General features: G+C 38.4%; 1 protein-coding gene across 2 annotated transcripts in view; it reads left to right on the plus strand.

Moving 5' to 3' along the window:
- ESRP2 (epithelial splicing regulatory protein 2) overlaps positions 1 to 12,084 on the plus strand; it is a 48,007-nt gene extending 35,923 nt beyond the window's left edge. Inside the window, exons 16-17 of one of the 2 annotated variants that reach the window (XM_075509735.1) lie at positions 8,255 to 8,366; positions 11,267 to 11,369. In XM_075509735.1, the coding sequence (XP_075365850.1) occupies positions 8,255 to 8,344 (90 nt within the window). In that variant the 3' untranslated portion in view covers positions 8,345 to 8,366; positions 11,267 to 11,369. Of the gene's footprint in view, positions 1 to 8,254; positions 8,367 to 11,266 lie in introns of both variants that reach the window. The other variant, XM_075509736.1, reaches the window with a different exon arrangement.
- The last annotated feature ends 3,866 nt before the right edge of the window (positions 12,085 to 15,950 follow it).

Below are 15,950 nucleotides of genomic sequence, written 5' to 3' on the forward strand. Positions count from 1 at the left end.
AAAAGGAAAGATAATTCAATATGGTATATTCTGGTGAGTATTTAACTTCTGTGGATAACAGCACTTGCACAAATACCAAATCTGCCCTTTTGGTGCTACTCAGAAGCCCTGACTTAAAATCCTCTTGGTGGGTCTCAAACCACTGTTCAAGTGATATGTGTGAAAAGATGACAATTTTTGTATGTTTGTCCTTCAAAATTCTGTAAGTTGGATAACAGTGATATTGCTAAAGGGTAAGATGCAGATGGATTCTTTTTAATGCATAGTGGCAGTTAATATGAAACATTCAGGCATGGTTTTTTTCTTTTTTTTTTCTTTAAGATTCTTAAAGGACAATGGGCTTTAATTTGTAGAGCCAGATGTCTGCTATGTAAATGAATATAGACGGAGAACAGATGCTTAAATGTATATGTTCCAGGTTTTGAGTATTTGAAGGATACTGCTCTACCTGTTGTCGCTTCTTTTCGAATGTTACACTTACGTTTGAAAGTAGTTTTGCATACTTGGTTTTTCAGTGGAAAAATTTGAAGGTTACCTTATAAAAGTGTGATGAATTTTGACAAAAATTAAAAAGAAACTAAATGTCACTGTATTTTAGGGCTTTTTCTTCAACAGATACTTCCAGAGTTCAAAATAAATTCAATTACTTGTGGCTTTCATGATTTCCAGACAAACAGTAGTAATCATTCATCTGTTGCTTAGCCATTCATATTTTACCTTTTGTTTTTTTCAACTGACTGGAGTTTTTGGTGGATGGATGGTGGGTATATTAAAACCTTAAGTGGGGAAGCCCATTTTCTAAACTGAAATTCAGGTAGAAGTGTAAGTGCACTGTTGAAAAATGTGACCTGAACCTGTCTGTGCATGGAACAGGTCAGTGACAATGTCTGATAGCTCTGTCTTCCACTAAATCTTCAGTTTAGTGAATCTGGTCTGGTGCTGAATTTGCCCTTTTCTTTGTTTCTGCATTTGGAGAGCAGTTCATAGTGTTTGTATTGCACAATTAAATGTTTCAAATGAATAGAAATTTTGCCACAAGGTGAAAACTATATTCTTCTGCTGCAACCTCCTGTCATCATCAGTTACTGTTATTAAATTGGTCACCTCTTTGATTTCTTTAGAAGATGTTGTCCAAATGAGATCGGGTTCAATATCTTATAAAGGAGCCAAGGAATTATTTTGAATTGTTCTTGGAATCCCGCATGTGGTAATGCTAGTTTTATACTCGCTCATTCCTTTAGGGGAAAAAAGAGGTGGTGCACTGTATTGGGACAATATTATGTCTCTGGAGCAATAACTAATATTTTTTTCTTTTTTCCTCCCCTTTCCTCTCTCCTCACACTATTTTTTCATTTTCTGCTGCTGCCCAAGGATTTATTGCACGATGCTTCTGCTCGTTTATAAAGTGAGCCCCTAATAATTGTCAGTGGTTTGGGCATGGTTTTAATCTCTGTATAATTAATTGATGTTGGTATTCAGTGGGCTTCAATGTTGGTATTCTGGGAACCAGATCGGAGATGCTGAGATTGAGGGGTGATTTTTGTCCTTGTCTGAAAGGAACAGGCTTTAAGTTTTAGTTCTTGCTTTATTCTCTTCTGTTTTCTTCCTTCAGTCTTCATGGGCTCTGTATATTGCATGTATGTATATGTTGCTACTTAAGTGAAAGCACCTTTCATACCAGACCTGCCTCTTAAGAGATAGACTTTGCTTATTATGGGCTTTAACAAGCTGGTCTCAACATCAGTACATGCTTCTAATAAGAAATAATGTAAAAATCTGCAGATCAGCATTTTAATTTTCAGTTAATTTTATCAGCACTAGCCTCTCATTTAGTGGTTCAGCAGCTTGATTTCTTCTTGTAGTTCTGCTTTCTTGTTTTCTGTTGTTGAAAATTCCTTCCAACTTGCATGTGTTTAATGTATCTTGCATTAAGCAATCTTGAAAAACCTGTGAGGAATTTTAATAGTAAATCTTGGAGATGGTAATTTTCCCCATCACCTTTCTGTATAATATTGTAGTGTACTGTAATCTTTGAAGGAGCTAATATTAGTACTCTCTGATTCAGTAAGTCATGTTAAACTGCATTTTAGTTGTACTGTAATGCAACAGGGCTATTGATTTGACTATGGATACATAGCTAAAGGATACTTAAAAAAGCAACAACAACCAAAACCACAACAAAAACCAACCCCACCGTACAATTCAGACAGGACAGTGGGATGACAGTAGTTGCTCTGACAGGTGCTAAAACACCAGCTGCTCAGCAGATCCTGGTCTTTAGGCATTATGTTGAAGTAAGGGATCTATGGATGTTTACAGGAAACTTCCCTTATAATTTGAAAAATATGTGATTGTGAAGAGACCCTTCTAGAATTAAGAAAAATAATTTGTATTTCAGATCCTATGGGGAAAAATTTGAGGAAGAAGTGGTGCAAAAATAGTAATTACATGCAACAGACTTTCCAGTGTTACTTTAGGCCATCACTCTGTACAGTTGTAGAAGCAGTGAGAGAAATCAAGTAAATAAGGAAGAAACAGGTGTAGTAGTTGTGTGATCGATTTACCTGAAGTTGTTTGTGCATATCAGAACAAAATTTTTCACTAAAAAGTCTTTTTCTTTTAGTGGCTAAATCCTCTATGGGTTTTACTCTTTAGCTACTAAATGAATCAATAAGAAATATTTATAGACTCCAAATAATGACTTTTTTTTTTATTTCTTATGAGAATGCAGGTTTATTGCTAACACTGACACAGTTGGTATTCTGACAAGAACTGTTAGATTTATGTATCAGTAGATGCAATTTAACTGTGCCCATGGTCTCAGCCCACCAAAAGCTAGTTCACAACTGTTGTCTCAGCTAGGATTCAGCTTGCATTTAGTAGTAATTGCCCAGTTTCTTGGAGGTTGGCATGAATGTAAAGTGAACTCCGTGTCTGCCTGAAAAAGACCGTGTGGATTAGTTCTTAGAAAGCAGACTTGCTATTTAGGTGTATGTTTAATTCAGGACTAGTAAAAAAATAAACTAGGAGAAGACTAAGATTTAGGGGCCATGGTTACCATCTGAGCTTTATTTAAAGCTTCTTGAATTTGCTGAAAAAGGCTAGCATGGAAATGTAGGGACTTCTTTGTGTAAATGTTTTTATGTAGGAGAAGCTTAAAATAAATACTATTCTTTAAACCTGTACTGGGCTTAGGTGCCTTTTATCTGTAGCTAAAAAGAGCTTGTGCAGCATATTAATCCTCCAGGTCTTCAGAGACCCAGAATTCGAGGCTCATTGTTGGCGGGATAGGAGGGTGGCTTGTTCTTAAAACAGTAATAAGGAAGCGAAGGGAAGTGGATGGATGGCTAAATTCCAAAGGCATTAACAACATTTCTCTCTTGTATCAGGACAGCAGGCTTCATTGTTACTGATTTTTTAGGGATTAGGTTTTTTTCTCTGAAATGCATGCTTGAACAAAGAAGTATTCTCTATTTCCTATGGGTTCCTTTTGAAATCTGATGCTTTGTAGTCCGAGAGGGATACCCCATCGTCTGTGTGCCAATTCTAGGCATAGCACCTTCTGACTAGGGAAGGGAAAGGAGGATGTGGTAGAGGAAGAATTCCCACTTACTGGTATTTGAAGTCATCTGGCAATATAGACATTATTATATTCTCACCCCATGCACTTGGAATAGAGTATGCTGTTTGTTTTGCTTTATTCCTAAATTTATCTTCCACCTGGAAATGTTGCCTGTATGGAGAAAGCATCTGTGAGATTGGGTCTAGTAAATCAGTGGTTACTCTTTCTGTCTGTTGCCTCCCATGCTTGAAGCAAGAGACTTAAGTGGCACTATCTTCATGCTGTATTTTTGGGAACTGGCATTACATATTTCACTATCTGTTCCACAAAACATTCAGGTAGTATCTGTTCCACAGAGCATTCAGGTGGTTGCCAGTGCTTGTATCTGCACTCTTAAGGTACAATTGATATACTTCAGTGGCAAAGCCAGTTTCGGGTATTTCTCTTGACTCTTGTGCCAAAGGTTAGTTACCTAGTAGTCATTAAATCAGATTCTACGTTCCAGACTTACTGTATCTAAACTTTTTTCCGAAGTCTGAGAGATGGATTTCTTCCCTTTGGGAACTGTTCTGTGAGATAGTTTATCGGTAGTTTAGGCTAGAATTGCAGCTGCAATCCTGAAGAGACCATTTTGGCTATGATGTTTTCCTTTCCAGGTGGAAACTATTTTTAGCTTTCATTTTCCCTTGGTTTTTTTTCCCAGTTGGGGCATGTCTAAGTATACTTTCCAATTTTAATTTTGTTTTTAGCAATGGATTTTTTTCCGTAGATTGCTTTGCATATGCTGTTTTAGACTGACTTTGAATGTCCACTGTAGGAACTGCAAAAATGAAATGGAAATCAATGTCTCACTGGTTAGTGACGTGGTTAAATCTGTGCACAGTCTGGGAGGGGACAAGAACAGTCCTATATTCTTCTCAATGTAGAAGGTATTCCTGAAAGAAATAAAATAGCTTGGAAAAAAACCCCAAACCAACAAACATGTACAAGGAGAGTGTGTAGTACACTACTTCTTTATTAACCTGACTGATTCCTATCATCTTAAGTTTTGCACTGCAGTAAGCATAGCAGATAGTCTGCCTGGGAGATGTACCATACTGGAGGTAATTGTTGGTCAGAAATGGTAATCTCCTTTAGGAGAGAGGAGTTAGTGTTATTTAGTATACATCTGTCACATTATTATTATATAGTCTATTGTACTATGTTATTTAATATTATAATAAGTGTTTTTTAATATACATGAGTTTAAATATCTCTGCCATTTCAATTGTTAATACCTGGAAAGGTATTTACCTTGCGATTGTAAGGTAAACCACTGATTCTGTAAAGAAGCAATATGTCCTTCAGAAAACATCATTTTGCCATTATTAATAGATGTGTCTTAAACTAAAAAAATCCCCGCTGTCACAGGGGAGATAACAAGAAGAATGTAGGGAACAGGAAACACCATTCTTCACTCTGCAGTGTAATCTCTGTTCCAGTCAGCTGCAGTTTTTTTCCCCAGTATGTGCGCATATTCTTCCTGCCATCTTGCAGCCTTCTGTAGAGCTAATCGTTGATCCCAGAATCTTATTTAGTAACCACTTGCATAGGTTCTCTTTTGGTTCCTTCTCCTAGGTTAAGTTCTAAATGCAAACCTCATCCCATACCTAGTTTCTATATTTAGTTTCCATCTTTCTTGATCCTTGCTCCCATCTCTGATCACTGGAAGAAGTCAGTATAGCACCAGAGCGTATGCTGAGAACCATATCTTGATGTCCTTAACTCTGAGGCTGACTTCTCTAATGGAGTTCTTAATTTAACAATGGTATTCTGTGCAATCTTCCTTACTAGACTAAGCGAGGCTTCTCGATGGCTACTTCAAGACGGAAAGAGAAATTGCTTTATTGTCTGAATTTATTTCTGCATTCTCCTTCAGTCATTCTAGGAAATAGGTTTTCCCTGTTCATCATCTATGAGCATGTGAGAGTATCCAATTTAAGAGCATGAAACGAAGGAAAACTTTGATAGAGATTGTATTTCATAGATTAAGTAATGGCTTAAAAAGCAAGATTTGCTACTGCATCCTTCCAGTAGACCACTATATTTTAATGTTACTGTTGACGTACTGAGGGTAAGTGGAAACCCCTGGGTGAGAGAGAATCACAGAATCTTTTAGGTTGGAAGGGAAGTCCAACCCCCCCCCAGGAGCTATGAGCTCAAAGGAAGGAGGGAAGAAAGCAGCAGCTCTGAGGAAAGGGGCTGTGTTTCTGTTCAGAGAAGCAAGGAAGGTGGTAATGAGATGATAGTGGAATAAGAGGAGGGTAGTGAAGGCACTAACAGTGAGGTCTGCTTTTAATTTTGTTTCTCTTAAATTTAAGGGCAACATTTGCAGTATTTGGTAACTTCTTAACAGTTACTTGTGTGTTAAGGGTAGGATTTGAAAATATAATGTGAAGTTTCATATTGTCTCTGTATTGTCATACTGTCTCAGATCTCAATAGCATTTATACAGGAAACAAACTGCTAGAATCTAGTTCAGTGAACTTGCAACTGGTTATACTGGGGGGTTAAATCACTAGGTGGTATTTTTCAAATCTAAATGGAAGCAGAATTTGGCCTACTGCTTTGCAGGTGAAGCTAGCAAAACTGTATTTCCATTTTGAACAATGAGTTCATAGGTCCACCCTTGGCTTTACACTGTTTATCCTGCGTGATTGGATGTTTTCATTATGAGTTTCTGAAATGCAGACAGAATCAGAAGTATTCATGATCATGTACTTCCTCAAGCAAGTTAGGGTAGTTTCCATTTCATTCACAGGGAATAAGAATTCCCCCACTTTATTTCCTAGCTTGCTTTGCAGTACTACTTTTTGAAATCTGTAAGTTTGAAGAATTTACTGTTGCACAACTTCTGTTTTAATTAACTGCAGTCTCTTACCTATCTTTCTTGTGATTAGAAGTTGCTTCTATTGCTAGGTATTTTGATCTCTCTCTCAGCGTAGGCCTGAGCTCTGACAACTTTGACATTTCTGTGCAGGGTAGTTTTCCCACTTTCATGTTTTCCTCATTGTTTATGCATTTCAAGTGAAACCTCTTAAACACTGTCCCTCAAAAGAGACTATAGACCTTTACCTACTGTACATCTACTGATAATCTAAAGTATGTACTATCTTGAGACATTCCTTCCAACGAGTAAACTTACATTTTGTAGATTTGTTTCAAGGGCAGGTCTGGGAACTGATAAATCTAATATTTGCACGGTCTGGTTGCCCTGGCAGGAACTATCTAGAAAATACTTCTTATATTTGTCTTTTACTTAATGGCATGGGTCTAGATGTGAAGGTGGCTAGAATTCAGTAGTAAAAATTCTGGGAGGTTCTTTTCTTTTACATTTTCTGGGCTCTTGGTTATCGTTCTCTGTGGAAGGTGTATACTGTGGTTTTTGGTTGTTGTTTTTTTTTTTTTTTCTTCTTTTTAACTTCACTTTGGATGGATACAATGTGTCCCGTATGCCCAAATATAATACCTTTTTCTCCCTAAGCTGGCAGGAGACTCTTTGTATTATAGGAATATCAAAGGAAGGCAGCATAGTATGTCTACATTGTGTGCATTTGGCAATCCTCTAAAATGTTAGTGCAAAACAGCCATTTTGAGGGAGACAGGAAACTCTTCTTGCCACTGAAAGGCTATTCTATAACTTGGCTTATGCTAAACATTTTGTCTTTTGGATTACAGGAGCCACTCCAGTAGTCTCTGTAGCATGTGCAAGTATGCTCAGTCCCTTTCCAGGATATGTAATTTTGGAAAGATTATGAGATAGATACAAAACAGTGTTTCATATTCCCCAAGATCTATTTACTGGCTATAGATTTCATATTTGTACGAGGCCCTCCAATAGTATGCATGATTACTGTTCAGATTCAGGATCTCAAATATTTCTTAGATCTGCTCCACATGTGGGGTTTTTTTGTTTTAATTTATTGGTGTGACTCTACTGTACAGTCACTAGTTTTGTTTTAATATTCTTCTACTACAAACCTATCATGATGCAGTTACAGTGTAGAGTTTATTTCTTTTTCCTATATGGAAATATACTATACTAGTATAAATGCTATTTTATCTTCTAAGTGCATTCATGCTGGGACATAGTTTTTCTTTAACTACACTGGTGTAGTCTGTGTAAGTCTAGTATAGGCAGCTGAAGTGCTTATCACTCAACCCTGGAGAAGCTGCAGTTTATTTCCATGATTCCATAAAAGACCTAAATGAGATCTGTATGCTTCTTCTAATCCCCCACTTCATTATGCATGCTGGAAGATGCTCATCTGTCCCAGTGAGAGGCATTACTGGAAGCATGATTATGCAAACTTAAGAGTTTTGTTATCTGATGCTGCCATCTCATGAGTAGAAGGAAAAAAGGAGCACTTCATGGTCTAAACTATTTCCCTTCCTTGATAAGGAACAGTTTGGATACTGAGTTTAGAATATTCCCCACATGCGTTTACTTTAAATCTATTTCTACGACCGGTAATTCAGTTGATGTATTTCTTTTTTTTATCTTGCATAAAAATAGTATCTGTCAAATTCACTGTCTCCTGCCAGTTATTAGTTGATGCTCTTAATTATGGTTGCAAATGATCGTCTGTGTGGCTTGCTGTACCAGAACTGTTCCTCTCTTGCTGATTATCATATATCACACTTGTACTGTAGTATGCACCTGATGACTACAATGGCCTTATTCAGCTGAGCGATCAAGCAAGGAGTGTGTTACAAGCACCGAAAGAGTGGGTCTGTTTGTAACTCTTTGTAACTTCTGAAGAAGGTAAGCTGCGACTGGCAGAAACTGGGTCTCCAGTGGTGAATGGGAAGGGAAAGAAGGGCTTGGTGATACAGAGTTTTTCGCTTATGGCCTTTTCCCCTTCTTAGCTTGCGTTGGGATCCTTGCTTTAACCTTTCTGCTTTTGTCCTATTAAAAAATCAACTAACCTAAAGAAATAGGCCAATTGTGATCTGTAGTTGATGGGATAGCAGTGGTGGAGGTAGTGTGATTGCCTGGTTCTGCTCTGATGGTGTGTTAAACTTCCAGTAGGGTTTATTAGTGTTTGTTTCTCCTGTGAAGGTTTCAGTCCAATATTTTATTTTTAGCATAGCAGTAGAAGATGATTTTTTTTTCTTGATATGGATACAAAGTGCACACAAATGTATATGGGGAAAAAAAAAAACAACCCCAAATCTCTAGTTTTCTCTTTCCTGTATCACATAGCGGTCTAGAGATAATTTCTCTGTTTCTTGATCTCCCTAATGCAGTGTGAACTATTACTTTTTTTTTTTCTTTTAGACGAGTTTTCTTTGGTATAGTGGCTTTCTAATGCAACTAACTAAATTTGCTAAAGGTAAACTTGCCCACATTTTTGGCACTAACGCATAATTCTTAAAGAAATTTTGTGGTGACCTATGTGGAGTTTATGACTTCCCCATATTATTGTATTCCATTCAAAAGGCTACTGATTAGTTACTATGGTTTTTTTCTCCTTAAAAAAACCCACACAAAACTTTCAATACAAAAAATGGCAAATATTGTGCCTTGATAGAAGCACCTTCATAGAAAGAGCTACCCTCATATAATCACTATCAACTCAGTTTTCAAATTAGTTGGTTTCTCATGATACTTTTAGATCTGCTAAGGATAAGATAGATTAGAGGCTGTATAGAAGAACACCCATTATTATTCTGAACATTTCCATGTGTGACCTTTTGTGACCTTGGACAATCTGTTTGGCTCTCTTGTTTTACCCAGATTAACTGGAAAACAAGTTCAGCAATAGGGTTCTACTATGTATGAGATGGAAACAGTCTTTGACTAGAAAATAATTCATGGAGTAGGTCATCCGGAATTCTAAGCAATTCAAAGTAGTATCATATAGATACCACTCTTCTTAGAACAAAACATCCAGAAAAAAAAAATTGTACTGATTTGAATCTATATTTTAAAAAATATATGTATGTAAAGAAAATCTGTTTCTATCTATATATCTATATAAATAAGAACCTAAAACTAGTGTATCTTAAAATGAAACTGAAGGCTTTTATTTAACCCTTTTATGTTGCTTGCGGAATGTGTAGACGTCTCTGCTAACTTTCTATGAAACTCTTATAACATGAATTTCCAGATCCTTACCCTGGTATTACACCAAGGCTGCTATTTAAACTACTTTTTAAAGCTCTCCTCTGTGCTCAGAGGTCTAACTGTGTTTCCATATATGTTTTCAGCTGACTGAACTGCAATATTAAACTTACATCCAGGACTGATGTGCTAAATTACTTGATCCCATAAGGATTAACAGCAAAGAGCTGGTTTAGAGCAAACCATCTTTTAGCTCAGATTTGCAGCTCAACCCAAACTGTGCACAACTTTCTCTTTGAGCATAGTGTTATTCTGAAATAAACCAAGATTACTTCCAAACTTGAACTGGGCTTCAGTCTTTTGAATTTCTTTCTGCATGCTATTTCTTGACTAACTCTAGTTCTGTGAGAAGAAATGATATGAAGTCTGTACTGTCTGTCTTATACATGCTTTTGGTTTCTAAAGTGTACTGTTGCTTATAATTTAAGAATACTTTTACTGCCTGCTATAAGTGTTTGGGTGAGTAAAGCTCTGGCATGTACTAGCTTTATTTTCATATGTTTGAATGTAAAGCTGATCAGAAACTGCTTCTGGTAATAACTGAGAAGTCTGATATTTCTTGCAGTATACCAGGCACACACAAATTCTACAAAAAGTGAAACTCTTAAAATATTTTAACTTTTTATAAAATCACGAGGACATATGTCATGTGAATTTAACTTGAATTGGGTTAATACTCATAAAACTGGTTGGTTTTCCAGCATAGACCATATGTTTTGTCTGGCACTGATTTCTCCAACAAACTAATCTTGTATGCTGAGCTTTTGATCCAACAAATAGGGCTTCTGAACTTAGCTTGAAAGGACTTCCAGCATGTTGTGAGAAATGGCTGGGGTACCATAGGGCAGACAGAGATGTCTGCTTTAAACTCAGCATTTTGAAACTGCCTTTTAAGAATTCACGAGGGCAAATGCACTCCAAAGTAAATAAATTCCACTGACTAAATCTCATTTGCGATCCTGCTGTTTTCTTAGCCTTGTTAAAATTACAATAAAGGTTTCTTTTAATTCAGTTGTTTTACCAAACAATCTGTCTTGCACTGTATACCTGTGTTAAGTTCAGCTCATCCTCCCAACACAGAACTCACATACAGCTCTTTTTTTTTTTTTTTTTTAAACTTTGTGTGTGAGTATTCATGTGCCTTATAGCCTTTGTTACTCAGCCAGTAGTCCACATTGTACAAGAATTATTCACTGAATGCCTGGACTTTCTTGCTCCATTTACTGTTTATTAACAAGTAAGTCTTTCTTTTCTTGTCAACCTTTAATCTGAATTATGTCTCTAGCAAAATCTTTGCATGGAATTATGTCTACATCATTCTGTTCAGCACAACAGCAGAATAAGAGCTGCTGCTGTTCTCCAAGCCAAACTTTTAATCTTTGGTCCCTTCTCCTCCTTCCTATTCTAACATCCAGAATCTTTTTGCCACAGATGCAGGAGTGGAGTAAACCAGATGCACAGCATTAAAAACTGCATTTCCAGGTGTGGTCTCTGGTCTTCACAGTTTTTCTTTCTTTTGTCTTCTTGTACCATTGCAGCTCCACGCAGATTCCATCCTCATGCTTTACAACTTTAGTGGCCAGCCCAGTGGAGAGGCATTGGTGACTTTTCCAAGCCTGGATCTAGCTAAGAAAGCAGTGGCTGAGAAAAATGGACAGCTCCTGGGAAGCTGCTATGTAGAACTGTACCTGGTCTAACTAAACACTCTTTGGGGGATGGGGAAAGAATGTCGCACTAAACACCGTGCCTTTTGCAAAATAAGAAGTCTTCCCTTGCCACCCAGGCAGCAGCAAATGTGCCTTTTCAGCATAATATGTTGGAATGTAGAGTGGTACATGTCCTGTATTTAATTTGAAAAATGGCATATCCTATGCCAAAGATAAAGTGAAACCAAAAATTATGCAGTTAATTTACTTAATTTCTAATGTACTTGTTTAAAAATAAGCAAACCCGCTCCTGGCATCTAGTTAATTCTGAAGACAATCTAATAGCACTTCAGCTATCACAGCCATGGGAGAAACCTGTTCAGTAGCATTTGAAGTGGAAAGCGAAGCTTGAGTCATTCGGATTCTTCTGTGCTTAGTTTTTAAAAGTTTACACTTGACAAAGTGTCTGGTTTTTGTAGAGTTTAAATGTCTTTAGAAAGGTCTTTTGGAATGCATAGCTTTCCCCGTTCAAAGTGTAGATCATATTGATTTGTTTTGTTTTGTTTTGTTCTTGACTGGAAAATACCAGGATACTAGACCCCAAATGCAATTGTGCTTTCTCATGTTTTCATTATACATTGTTTTGCAAAAGCCATATTTGTCTTACCAATGTACTGCTGCCAACACGTAAAGCAAAAAATAAAAACAATGGCAAAACCAGGAAAATCCTCCCTGCCCACCTATAACTCCCTGCTCCCAGCCCCAAACTTTTAATCTCTACAGGACAAAAATGGCACATAAACCTGAGTACTAATAAGTTATATTTTTTTATTTAAGCATAATAGCTTTCGGATACTGTATTAAAGATTTTGCTCTAGTTTATGTGCATGCAATTTGTTTACATCTTTAAACTACTTTATTTGTATATTATGAAACAACAAGATATGTTGAAATCTAAATCCTCTAGTGCATGCTTTTTTTCTTTTTCCCTGTGTGTGTATATACATAAGCTAGAAGAAGTACTTTTACGTCATGTAGCATGTGTTTAAAAAAAGACATCTGCTGTAGAAGCACTAAATTACTTTGTTTTTACTGTGCCTTACTTCAAAACCATTCCAAGTGCAATATCAGCAGAGCAAAATGTAATGAATCCTGTTGTGACATGTTCATGGGTGTCTGAATTGATCTTTTTTGTTAGTGTACAATTTGAGTTGTACTTAAAAGAACTGAATGATGTATGCTTCTTTATATTACAACAAATAAAAGAAATGCTTACGATGTGTATTGGCTTTAGAAAGTAATTTATGCTTTGTTTTAATGTATTTTCATGAGGCATAGTTCTCTGATAAATAACCTTTTACTAATTTTTCTCCTAGATTTAGGTAACCTCACCTTGCGAGCGTGGTGAGATTTTTCTTTTTTTCTTTTTGCATGTGCTGGTAAGCCAGAAATATGCATGATATGTATTTCTCTTGTAGTGGAACACTTTTTAGGCAATGTGATGTAACTGTTTACATGCTTAGTTCTCTCCTTCTGGTGCCAGAGGAAACAAAGCATTGAGCTTGAAATTGTGTTCATGTTTGGATTTAATTGGCCTAATGGGTCACTCCCTTTTCTGTGCAATGCAAAATGCTACGTTTATGTCATGATGGAGCCAGACAACCTTTCTGTAGTAAAAATTGAGAGGGGAAAAAATCATATTAAAAATAATATTTGTTTCTTTCTAGTCAGAAGCATCCCATGCCAGATGCCATTTCATCATTAAAACCTCCCATATGAAGTTTTATTACAATCAGGTGGGACTGGAGAGAAAGCTTTTTCATTATTTTAAAGCAGGACTGTTTAAATTAATCTGTTTCCAAGATTTGTCATGGTGAAGTCTACCAAAAATCTTACTTTCAAAGTAATACTAGAGGGGACTGCACCATTGTAATTAATGTTCTCATTGTGCCTTTGAGGAGAACGCTTCTCCCCCTTAAAATTTTTGGGAGTCTCTGTCCTGAGCAATACAGTAGCTATGCTGTGCAGCTACCGGCCCACCCTGTTACAGTCTGCCACGGTCCAGCTGCTCACCTCTAGGTTATGGCTTTGCAATCAGTTGAAACATCTTATTTTTCTCTTAATAGCCTGTATGGAACTTGTGGTTTTCTGTTAGCTAAAATGATGCTTAATCTACTAAAAGCTTATGGTCTTTTTACAGCTCCTTCTGTTGTTGTTTATACATGATTTGCGCCTTCGTTGGCAGATTGGGAAAGCTGAGCCAGGGCTGGGATGGAGCACCTCAAGTAACACATCAGCCGTGTTTTAGATGTACACATTCCCCTTGCTCTTTAACACCTTCATGGTTTAGTCAACGATGATTGCAGTTTAAAACCTTTAAGTGCAGTCCCATGCTAACACGAACTGAAATGAGTAGCAGACTCCGCCATGTGCAGAGTCTGGGTCTAGCTGTCTGTTAAAAAAGAAGTTTTAGCTATCACCAACTGCTGCTTTAATCCCTGTTTAGCATGAGATGGTGGAAACTAGTTACAGAAATTGAACTTGGATGTTTCAGCCTGTGTGTTTGTATAAAACCTAACACGTGGGACTTGAGTAGTGTACCTTTTCTAGCAAGTTATCTGTGCAAAACGACTGCAAGGGCCACGAAAGCATTTTGGTTAGACCAGAGACCCTGGGTGGGTGTCTGACAACAGGGCAGACCTGGAGACACTCTTACTCTGAACTTTCTTGCTTGTATTGAAAACTCTGTGGTCTTGCCTAAAAGAAGCATGAAGGAAAATAATAGTAAAAGAATAAGGAGTAGAGTAGCCCACTTAAATGCATATTGCTCCAGTCTTTAAAAAAATAATAATAATAAAAAAGGGTGCCTCCCCCACGGCCCGTCCCTGAGCAGCGCTGCCGTGCTGCGGGCCTTGTTGTGGGGCACGGGGCTGAGCGGGGAAGGCAGGCCCTCCTCCCGCCCCCGCCGCCCCCTCCTCGCTGCCCAGACCCGCCCGCGCGGCCGTTACGCCCCGCGGCCGTTGCTCCCCTCAGCCGTGCGGGGCCCGCGGTGACCGACCCCTCCCGGCGGCCGCGGCTTGCCCGGGCACCCAAGCCAACAGGAGATCAAAGGCAAAGGAGGCCTTCATCTGCCGCCTGGCGTTTTACCCTTTTCCGCGGTAAAAATGAGATGGGCCCGTGCCAGAGTGGCTTCCCTGGGGGGTCGGCTCTAGGGCTGCGGGGGCAGAGGAGCCCCGGGAGCCTCCGCAGGCGGCTGTGGCCCTGGAGGGCCCGTGTCCCCACCACGTCAGAGGGCATGCTGGCCTCCCTCTGCCATGTCCCAAGACCTGGTATCTGATTGCAAACAGTTTTTTTCCCTGGCCGCTGGCACAACCAGACTGTGTTTGCAGTTGGTGTTTGAAGTTTTCTTGCAAGAGGCTAAAGAACAAATCTCATTTAGTTAGGCCCTCCCTTCCTGGCCTGGTGGATGTGACCCAGCAGGTGGGCTGCCCCCGAGGGTTTATATGGCTCAGCTGTGAAGGGGGGGGGCTGCTCTGAGGGCAGGAGGAGGGGTTGTGTTGAGGCAGACATATTTTCTATGTTGGAGACCTCAGGTACGGCAGGTAACTTCTGGAGGTTAAGGTCTGTTTACATTTATACCTTAGCTGTGCTTCTGGAAGCAGCATGCACCAGAAGTCATGTCAGTTTGGAGCTGCTTACCTGCGATTTGGCAGTAGAGGCAGCTGATGAGCTGGTTTTTGAATCCAAGAGTTCTCCGTTACAAATGGAACATAAAATACTTGCCTCGCGTGTCTTTGAACGATGGCTTACGTCACTGGAGAGGGCTGGGAACTTGGGGTAAGGCCTGAATATTTTTTCTTCTTTTTGATATATGCACTTATTCCTTGCGACTGAATTTTTAGACCATGGTGTGTTGCAGAAGCCTTATCAAAGGGATTACTGACTTTACATGCATGTGGTTTAATGGAATAAGAAAAATAAATACTGAAAGTGTTAAGCTTTAACTGTTTCACCAAAGAAGAAGTGAAGATTGGGAAAGAACTGTGATTTGACTGTTACTGTTGTTAAAGAAAGGATCCTCACACTCTGTCATCAGCCACAAAACTTGTTTTTCAAAAAGAAGCTTATTCTGTGCTCACAATCAGCAAAATGCCTTACCTGCACTTGTATTGCCATATTATATAATTGAAGAACAGAATTAGCGTTGTTTGTATTTCATCTTTTAGTTTCATGCTTCTGGTAGTGCTAGTTTGGAGATGATACCTTTACTCACGTCTCTCTGCTCCCATTCTTTTGATACTGATAATTTTACCTAGAAATTCTTTATATGTTGGTCATCCCATGGGGTGTTCCTTGCCAGCTCAGAGAGAAGATAGCTTATTCTTAATACTTTTGTTTGAGATGAGGTGAGACTGAAGAGTTTGAAATGGCCATTCTCTGTTTTAGTAGTTGCAGCTGTGCTTCCAGATCAGGTGTTTCGTGTTGGAATTTCTTCATCTGCAGAGCAGACTCACACTAGACAAGCTTAGAACTTTTGCTTGCTTATGTGAACGAAGATATTTTCAACAAACTTTTA

Source organism: Mycteria americana, chromosome 8 (genome assembly GCF_035582795.1).
Source record: "Mycteria americana isolate JAX WOST 10 ecotype Jacksonville Zoo and Gardens chromosome 8, USCA_MyAme_1.0, whole genome shotgun sequence".
Taxonomy (NCBI): domain Eukaryota; kingdom Metazoa; phylum Chordata; class Aves; order Ciconiiformes; family Ciconiidae; genus Mycteria; species Mycteria americana.